Source organism: Amblyomma americanum, chromosome 7 (genome assembly GCF_052857255.1).
Source record: "Amblyomma americanum isolate KBUSLIRL-KWMA chromosome 7, ASM5285725v1, whole genome shotgun sequence".
Taxonomy (NCBI): domain Eukaryota; kingdom Metazoa; phylum Arthropoda; class Arachnida; order Ixodida; family Ixodidae; genus Amblyomma; species Amblyomma americanum.
The window spans coordinates 57,844,683-57,854,389 of NC_135503.1; the positions used below are offsets into that span (position 1 = coordinate 57,844,683).

At 42.7% G+C, this 9,707-nt stretch overlaps 2 protein-coding genes across 3 annotated transcripts in view; one reads left to right on the forward strand and one right to left on the reverse strand.

Annotated features, from left to right (window-relative positions):
- Positions 1–2,291, reverse strand: part of LOC144099176 (brefeldin A-inhibited guanine nucleotide-exchange protein 3) — a 103,169-nt gene extending 100,878 nt beyond the window's left edge. Inside the window, exons 1-3 of one of the 2 annotated variants that reach the window (XM_077632309.1) lie at positions 1,838–2,291; positions 1,667–1,718; positions 1,500–1,581 (exon numbers count right to left, since the gene is read on the reverse strand). Coding sequence is in view for 1 of the 2 variants with exons in the window: in XM_077632308.1 (XP_077488434.1) it covers positions 1,500–1,581; positions 1,667–1,718; positions 1,838–1,922 (219 nt within the window). In the remaining variant the exon portion in view is untranslated. The remainder of the gene's footprint in view (positions 1–1,499; positions 1,582–1,666; positions 1,719–1,837) is intronic. The other variant, XM_077632308.1, reaches the window with a different exon arrangement.
- Positions 2,292–2,354: 63 nt separating this feature from the next.
- LOC144099178 (guided entry of tail-anchored proteins factor 1-like) lies at positions 2,355–9,707 on the forward strand. The gene is made up of 5 exons (XM_077632310.1): positions 2,355–2,734; positions 2,949–3,114; positions 3,440–3,507; positions 4,508–4,622; positions 9,468–9,707. Exons 1-5 carry the CDS (start codon positions 2,648–2,650, stop codon positions 9,536–9,538), a joined length of 507 nt encoding a protein of 168 aa, XP_077488436.1. The 5' UTR covers positions 2,355–2,647; the 3' UTR covers positions 9,539–9,707.

The following is a 9,707-nucleotide window of genomic DNA, read 5'->3' on the forward strand; positions in this document are numbered from 1 at the left end:
GCATATCATTAAGATTCAGGCAACCGATAAGTTGACATGTTTCTTTTGTGTTCTGTGTAAAAGGAACATACATTGCTAGAAATGTGTTTTTCTTTTTCCAAACCCATTTTCCTATATACACAAATGCAGTGCAAGCTCGTTAATTCAAAATCGCTTCATTCCAATAGCCAGTTCATTCGACCAGACACTTTAGCCTAGCCAACATCAAGGATAATAAAAAGGCTCCCATTAGTTCAAAGTCTGTATGATAACAAATTTTCAATTCCCATCAAGTCAAATTATTGGAAGTCGACTGCGCAGTCTTACTGCTAGAACTCATGGAAAAATGAGGAATATGCCCACACCCTAAAGGCAAGGTAATCATTAAAGAAGCAAATAGCACACCATGTACACTATACAGGATTAATAGAAGAAAAGTAGTATAGAGACAATAAAAACAAAAGATTCTCACAGATGGAGCTTTGTCTATATGGTTTTGCTGTTGTTTATGTTCCTGCACCATTTTTCTTCAAGACGTTATAAGCCATCTGCATTACAATATTTACATGCAGACAGTCTGTGCTATAGAACACTTCAGCAGTAATAAGTTTGGTTCAGAGAATTGGTGCTCTTAAGTGCTGAGGCCCTGTGCAATATCAAATCTTGCACCTAGGCACTCGCAAACTCACATTAAGCGGGAATGCTACCCACATACAAAACTTCCGCAGCACACAGCATCATGATGTTATGTTCTATGGATGATAAAAACATTATATCGGATGACAGTCCTGTGAATGAAGGAAAGGGCTGATGCATTGTGGATACAAATCTACAGCCAACAAAAAGTAAAACAGCTAAAGTCGCTGCATCATAGTTAGCTACTCTTCAGTTCTACAGATGGAACACTTCATTTTTTGCCGCTTCAACAAGCAGAATTCATGTAACAAAGCAGTCTCACATAACTTGCGCAGCTCGTTTACGTGACATTTTCAGCACAGAGTACAAATAACTGAAAGAAAAAAGCTAACGTGTAGCATCGTAATGCCATTTGCAGTGCAGGCAATTATTATTCATTACGAGCTTTCTCAGGAATACATATAATGGTAATATGAGACAGCAAATAATACGTAATAGCCAGAACCCAACCTCAGGGGATTTGTTGCCATTCTTGCAAAAACATATGGTAGCATATATAATACGAACATGGCATCTTACATGGGCTCCACACTGTGAAGCACAACCACATCAAGCCCATTTTTCCAAACAACCTTTGCTATTATTCTGTGGACAGCCGATTAACTTAGCTGTGTGGCTCTTCCAAGTTTTAAGGTCAACAAGGTATAGATCTTCTTGCAACACTTCTAGATGCATGTTGACCAAGCCTTGTATAAGAGGTGCACAGGGCGCATTTGAGATCTAAATAGGACCATTTATAGCAGAGATGTCAGTCCATATACGGTGGCGCAGCTGATGGAACAAAGCAGGGTGTTGTTTAGTAAAAAGCAGACACAAGAACATACCTGTAAGCCACTAAAGGACAGGGAAACAAGCTTCTTTTCTTTGGATTCCAGCGCCAGTTGCAAAGCGTCAAAGCATTTTTGCCTGAAACGAGCGTGCAATCAATACAGCTACGTTTGGCAGGCAAAGGCGGGACAAACGAGTCAAGAAAGCACAACGCGTTGGTTACCTGACTTCATACGGCGGATTCCTCAGTAAAGCGTGCTTGTTTGCCAAGGCCTCTGCAGAGTAAACCAAAATCAAATCAAACAATCATTACACGAAGTAACTACAACGGCAGCAACGTCCTAAAAAGCCGGTGCACGAAAAGGCTAACAGAGGTATTTCCTTAACTTCACACCTTGAGCTTCTTGGCATGCCTGGCGTAAAGCAGGGTGCTTGTAATGCGAAGCTTCCTTCGCAAGCTTGTAGAAGACGTCTTCCATGCTTACAGCAGACGCTAATATAGGTCACGTTTTCCCAGCGTAACCGTAAAGTGCTCAAATGGTACGTGTAAAGGCGGCATCGGCGCGCTCTGCAGTCCACGAAGCAACCGCAAACACTCGGCGAGTTGCGATCACAGCTGTCAGTAAAAGTGCGTCAAAACTGCAACAAATGGAAGCACATTTTCGTGCGGTCAGATGTCGTTGTACCGAGTGTCGGCGAGCAGGCGAGCTTAAATGCAACACGACACAGATCCACCTTCAAGGAACATACGCTGGCGAGAATAACAGCAGTAGCGAAAATTAAAAATATGGAGCGTGTGAGCTCCGCCACCGGCGATACTCGAGAAAAGTGAAACCAAAACAGGAAGCGTTTAGCGACATCTACAATTCTCGCAACTCACGCTAGCCGCGCCGCCGCGCTTCCTGTGATCCGCAGCCGATTGGAAAGCGATCAAAAAGTAGCGGTCACTGTTACGTCAAATGGAAATGGCGAGATTTCTTGATTGACAACGCTAAAATTCCGTGAGAAAAGGTCGCGCGTGGCTATTCGCAGTTGACCGCGGTTGTGCTTGTATTTCAAAAGGACACAGATCGATGGAAAGTGGGGAGCAGGCGATGGTGGCCGCTCGGACTTGCTAATGAAGCGACCGGCCTCTAGTCGTCGTCGGAGGTTTTCTGGCAGTTGATTGGCGCTTCTTTCTTTTAACGAAAGTCAAGAAGTTACCATGGGAAGCCAAGAAAGTTACGTCTTCTTTTGGTTTGTGACATTCTGCGGCATGTTCACGGCGTTCATACCGTTCGTCGTCAGAATGGTAAGCGTAGTGCGTGGCTTTTTCTTGCGATCGCGTCGTCCATACTGATTGAGCTGAGCTCTGTGCGCTGCATTCAGAGATATAGCCGAATAACCTAAGCGGGCAACAACTCAATGGATCGAATTTTAAGACCCTTGTGATCGCCTTGATTACAGGCACTCGCTTATTTGATTGCGAGGGCTTGCAACTTAATTGCCTGTTCTTTAATTTTCAGGTACTTCAGGTAATTTCACAGGAGTCTGAAATGGAAACCAACTTGCGCCGACAAGTGTGTGATCTTAGGGCCGAGTTGGGAAGCATGAATATAGTCGACGAGTTCGCGAAGTATGCAAAGATACAACGAAAGATTAACAAGATGTCAGAAGAGCTGGCGCACCAGGGTAAGTAAGATAAGGACAGCGCAGTGTAATATATTCGAAGACGAGTTCGTTTGTTTTTCGGGGCGAGGAATTTACATCGGCGATTTGTCAGTATTGTCACCGCTTGGCTTGCATTGTCTCATCAACGATCGTACGACGGACCTTTGGTGGTTCCAGGTGTAGCTAATTTGAGGCAAACGTCTTTGGTTCATCGTTTCTCATAATGCTATCATAATTCAGCGAAATTTTCACTGTATCAAAAAATAAGGCCGGTTGTGTTTCATGTGACTGTCATAAACAGTTTCAGTTTGTTGCCTTCATTGTGTCATTAATGTCCATCTTTCAGCCCAGCTGAAGTCAATGTACATGTTCAAGGTGAGACTGGCAGCCACAGCACTTCTCTATGCACTCATGGTAAGGGCTGTTTACCTGTACATCGGTTCTTCTATGACTTTCTTGGCCTAAAATTTTTACGGTGACTTTCACTGTGACCCAAGTTATCATAACATAAATTGTGTGAACTTCAGTTGTGTCTATACTGTTCTCTCTCGTGCATAAGCATCATGAATATTTGGCTGGTTGTCATGTTCACATCATTTAGTTGATTTATTTTTGTATGGTACCGCAGCGGTGGCCTAGTGGTTGAGCATCCGCCTAGCATGCGGGAGGTGCGGGGTTCGATCCCCAGTGCCGCCAGGCACCCACTGGTGATACAATGGGTACAAGCTTTCCCCTGGTCTGGTGCTCGGCTTCTTTAGGGTGAAATGCTTGGGAAATGGGTCTTTGACCCCACCTTGAGTAAAAGAAACAACCTTGTATCATGGTGCTCTTTAGCCTCAGATGCCCTTGCGCCATAAAAATTCATCATCATCATTTTTCTATGCTAGAGCAAAACTCTAGCCTTTAATTCATGCTATAGTAGAGGGTTCTGGTTTACCACTTACGTTCATCTTGTCGTCGTCATTGTGTGTCATGTACTATAGTTTTTTTTAAAGAACCCCAGGGGGTCGAAATTTCCGGAAACCTTCACTATGGCGTCCCTCATAGCCTAGGTCACTTTGGGACGTTAAACCCCCATAAACCATCTGAAAAATATTTCAACAAGCCAAATTTGAACTCTCATTTATTTCGTGGTGCCTTTGTCATGACACATTACATAATCTTTTATTTTATGCACTCCACTAAAGAAAGAAGAATCAAAATGCTCTAGAGATGGAAGTTGGCACTGAATCGTGCATCTGATTTGATACTTCCTCATTTCAGGCTATTATAGGTCTTTTGCACTTGACATCCTAAATATCCCACTGAGGGTAGTAACAAGACATGTAACTCAGATTTGTAACTGCGGAATCTTCATTACTTTTAACACAGGTTCAATTTCGTTCTATATATATGGTGCACTTTATTGTTACAGGGCATTACAGTTTTCTACCTGGTGTGGAACTACAGAACTCATGCCGTTGTGACACTGCCTGAGGCTTGGCTATCTCCAATCGGCTCACTAATTTCACCTGCATCTAGTCCACCAGGTAATAGTCTTAGATTTCGTTTTGCCTGTGCGCTTTAACAAGGCTTCACAAAGGTGACTGCTGTGGTGCATGATGACCCGATTTGCTTACGCACCATAAGACCCGTACACAACCCAAAGAACTTGTTGAATTTTCACTAGCTGCTGTTTGAATCATATTGTTTACACCTTGCTCACTCTAGTACTGCAAACAAAAGCAATGCACAAATTCAAAAACAACAAGCAGCTGTACATTGTGCCAGCTTCTGGTAATCTACACTATATGGACACACTCAAGCAAGCAGATAGGTTGAAAGCCATTGAAAGTGTGTTAGAGACCGAAAAACTGCAGTGGTTGAAAAAACAAAATAGTTCCCTCTGGGCAACCTTTCGCATACTGGGCTGAAGGTGAAAAACAGATAAGACTTAAGTGACACCACAAAGATATGGTACTCAGTGGAAATAGCAGATACCTTTTGGTATAAATTTAGTTTGTATAGTTTACTTTGTAGGACATCATACACTGTGACCATGTTACTGTAAGGGGCTTCACCACAGAGACATGGGTAGAATCTGGAGATTTTGGGTTATTCATTTATCTCTTGTTGCCTATGCCTGTGCTCATGGGCACAAACAACGACAGCATAATGTAAATTGTAAATTAGCTCTACAGCTGATCAGTAGAACATAGTTGTACATAACCAATTGAATTTTTATTGTTAGCTCTACCCAAAATGGCTGCGTATTAATGCCTTTTAGTTGGTGTCTCTCCTTGCAAGTGCAAGTATAAGAAATATGAAGGGGAACACGATAGCCCGTGGAGACGGCAGCCTATCAGGTGCTTGTGGCTGTTCTAAACACTGTAGGCATGCCCCATTGGACATACATGCCATCTCCTTTAGAAAGTGGTATTGTGGTTACGCGTGCCAGAACGGTAATTTGATGTGTATTCTGATTTTAAGGTTAGAGACGCTGCTGTTAAAATTGTTACTTTTCTTAAAATGACAGGCATACATAGTGCAAACGGTGGGACGTGGCACCAGTTCTTAGAACAGCCATAGGTGAGCGATCAGTCTGCATCGCCATGGTCTCGCTTGCTCCCTGTCATATTGCTTCATCCTGTACATATGTACAAGCATGCCCGCTCCCATAAATCTATGTTTATAGTGGTGCTCTTTTCCTGTCATCCTTTGATCCTTTGCTGTTGTTCAGGTGTCCAGTTTTACTGCAATGAGCCAGCCAGGTCAGTTAGTTACCATGTTTAGTGTACATTGTTATTTCTTAAAATTAAATATCGTAAAATCGTACTGTAGGCAATCCATTATACATCCACTCATTGTTGTTGTACTGGTAGAACTACTGAGACAGTGTGCTTTCCTGTGAGAGTACAATTTGTTTATGTGCTTATAAGTAATGCAGGCTTGGAATGCATAGCACAGTGTTATAGAGCGGTATTCAGTTTTTTTACGCATTGCTTGGTGGAAGTCAGAAGGCTTTTCTTCTTATAAACCTAAGTATTGCCGATAAAATCATGTGAATACAGCAGGCCTCCCGGTTTTCTGTAGAGTAGTGCATGAGAAGATTCAGAGTGCCTCCTTCCATTTTTCTTGTGCAATAGCGCTAGCTTGAGAAGAGCACTAATATGTTCCAGTACTATTGTGTGGTATTACAAGAAGGAAATGTATGGACAGAACAGAAGCAAAACAGTTCTTTGCTTCTTTATCGCAGAGCCAGTGCTTTGCTCATCCCACTTTATTTGTTCTTCATACAGCCTCTGCTGCTCTTCTTCTCATTGACATACTGATGCAGTACTTGAAGCCAGAGTTTTAGTATGGTTTAATGACAGCATTGTGAATCTGATACACTGATAGTGTCTTTTTTTTTCTGTCAGGAAGCAGGAGTTCTTTAATGTAACTTTTTACTGACAAAACTGTTTTCCCATGCCGGCACTAAATAATAGCAGAAATGCAAAAGCAAGCCGGCCTGCTTGTGAAACAAAATATCAAAGGCATAAATGGCTTGTTCCCCATGATAAAAACACACCTAAGAAATTTTGTTTGACAGCATTTGTTTGCAGTCTAGTGTGCAGTGAATAAAATGAAGTTATACTGGTACACCCTGTATGCTTAATGTGATTATGGGACTGACAACTGAGTTTTAAGGAGCCAATTGTTTTTAGTGCAACTGAAAGCTTAGTGTTCAAAGTGACCGATTTTCCAGCAATTTCATTCAAAGTGGCATAGAAAATTTTTACGGATAATTTCGCAGTCAGCAGATGCACTAGTCCGGATGCTGAAAAACCATGCTTGGTGGGCCCGATAATGATAGCACATCAGCAAAAATGAAGACAGAAAAGCTAGCATGATAAAATATAATAAAAGCTAAATCTAATTACCTTTTTTGTCATGATTTTTCCCCAAGTGTGCATTGATGTTTGTTTTATCTTCTGTCACGTGACATGAGCTGGCTGCCTCTAATATTAGTCGCCGACCTATTTTTCAGACTCGAAGGGACCCAAAAAATGGTCCGAATAACCGAACAGTCCGAAAAATCCGTGAAGTACAAAAAGTCACTTTATCGAGATGAAATCGGCCTAAAGAAGTCACTGATTTTACCTTGCAGAAAATTTCTCTTGCTGGCGACGATTTGCCCCTGTATTTACGCCAAAGTTGTGTTTTTACTGTACACGCTAGACAGCGAGGTCACGGCATTCGGTTGAATATTTCCCACGCTTCTATGACGGACCCGGCGGGGCCATGTTTTCTACAACCCGAGTGTGCACCACACCGCTTGCCAAACACACGCAAACACACTTTTCGTTCAAAGCGCTGGAACCGCCGGATGCAACCACCAAACGGCGAACGGATGTAACTTCGTGAAGACAGAGTGCCACTCGGTCGACGTGGTCGGAGAAACCCAAGTGACGAAACGACGAATGGCGAACTTTACCCGCTGCGGTGGCTCAGTGGTTAGGGCGCTCGGCCAGTAGGAGTACCCGGGTTCGAACCCGACCGCGGCGATCGTGTTTCGATGGACGCGAAATGCAAAGGCCCCGCAAAGGCCCCCGTGTGCTGTGCGATGTCAGGTGGTCGAAATTATTACGGAGCCCTCCACTACAGCACCTCTTTCTTCCTTCGCTCCCTTCTTTATCCCTTCCCGAGATGTGAGACAGATACTACATCATTTCCTTTCCCCAAAAACCAATTTATCAATTTTCAACATATGAGACAAGTGATAACTGTCCGCAACAACATTGGTGACAAAAGCAAGTTGACGGCGATGACAATCCGACTGCCACCTCGAAGTTACAGAGATTGCAGGGACCTCTACTGGCAAAAATGAGGTAACGAAAGCATGTCAAGCCAATCCACCTGCAGAGTAAATCCGCCTCAATCCAAGATGGCGCCTTTTGTGCCGGCAAAAAGTCAATAAGATGGCCGATTTTGGCCTGCAGGCGACTAATTAGTCCGAAAAATCGGACTTTTAAAGTCCGAAATATCCGTCGCGAATATCTATGCGCTTCTATGGGCTGACTGACGGTGCCTCATCGAAGTCCGAAATATCCTTCAAGTCCGAATTACCCGTCGGCTACTGTATTACTTTCCATTGGCATCTTTCCTTTGTTTGCAAACTATGTCCACTATGTCATTTACCTCCTTGTGTGTACTGTAGCGTTGTTCTTGTAATGTGCACCGCCCTTGGAGGCTGCCATGCTGTTAGCAGGCACATGAAAAATACAAATAAAAAAATATAAAAAATTAAAATACTATGTCTTCTGCCAAGCGGCAGTTATCAGACAGTAAAGTGAAGCATTACCTCACATTTCCACATGCAAAGCCATTGCGGCATGCTGATGTAAGTCTCGCTGATGACAGTTTTGGTAGACTTTAACTTTTCCTGTCACCTTGGAGAAATGGAAAATCCTGTGGCGTCATTTAGTAAGAACTCAAAACATTTAATCAGTAATGCAAAAAGAGTGCTACTAGGGACCACAGTGCTGCTTTTCAGCTTGCACTTCTGTTTTTTATATTGAAGGATCCACTGAATAGAGTGTAAACCAGAATAAAATATGATGAATGCTGTGGAAGCTGAAAGCGGTATGTAATTAAAGTCATGCAATTCATATTTTACCAGGAAGCGGTCATGTGGTGGGAAAGCCCAACAAAACCAAATTCTCTGTAAAGCGTCTTTTCAACTTGTTTTATGCGATTTTTTATGCCAATTTAAGAAAGTCCTAATTTCACCAGTGTTACATCACTGGCCTTTTATTATATGAGGCAACATCATTTAATTTTCACCGTTATCTAGTAGAATGTTGCAGTTAGTTGTAGCTCCCTTCAAGGTGACACTGTCATCATAGTATATTTGCAAAATTTTCTGAGTGAGCTTTGCCACAAGGTACTTCGTCCCATTTCATTGCTTGCAAAGAACCTTGCCTGCGGAATTTTGTATGCCCCCATGCTATTTGTTAAAGGGTGCTATTTCAGAAATGCTTTCTTTATTTTTTTTTCTGAGGGAGCGCGGGTGGAAGACAGCAGCGAGAAGATCATGCGTAACCTTGACAGTCAAATGGGGACGAAATAGAAGGGCATACATTGAACGCATGGCAACTATTCCATCAGCAGTCTTTGTTGATAAGTTACACCGCACTGTGCTCCTAAATATGTCGTGAGGCTTGAAAAAAAGGAGTGTAGGGGTTGAGGTTGTCCAGTACCTAGATGTTTGGTGTTAACTTCTGTAATAAAAAGGGCATACACAACTTTAATGTTAAAACAAATGCAGCATAAGTGTTTTGTACTGTACCTTTAATGTTTGCTTCTCTTTGTGTGCTGTCGATTCTTGAAACTATTTCTGTTTACTCTTGCAGGTGGTATTGGCCTTACGCCCTGGCTCATGGTGTCGTGTTCAGTTGGCCGACAGATTGCAAAGCACCTATGATTACTTTCACTTGGCATCTACAGTAGACTTTAGACTACATCCATCCTCGATTTTTCACTGTGCGCATGCACACCACTGTGGAAAGACTGGTCTGGCATGACATCATTGTGCAGTTGTGTGACTGTGTGCGTTTGGCTATGCCGTGAATAAACGTGTCATTTTACTGAGA

Excerpts from the sequence above, each read along its gene's own strand:
- LOC144099178 (XM_077632310.1), top strand. The coding sequence starts at position 2,648 with ATGGGAAGCCAAGAAAGTTACGTCTTCTTTTGGTTTGTGACATTCTGC. Across the intron at positions 3,115-3,439 it reads AGAAGAGCTGGCGCACCAGG|CCCAGCTGAAGTCAATGTAC; the intron begins GTAAGTAAGATA and ends TCCATCTTTCAG. Across the intron at positions 4,623-9,467 it reads ACCTGCATCTAGTCCACCAG|GTGGTATTGGCCTTACGCCC; the intron begins GTAATAGTCTTA and ends TTACTCTTGCAG.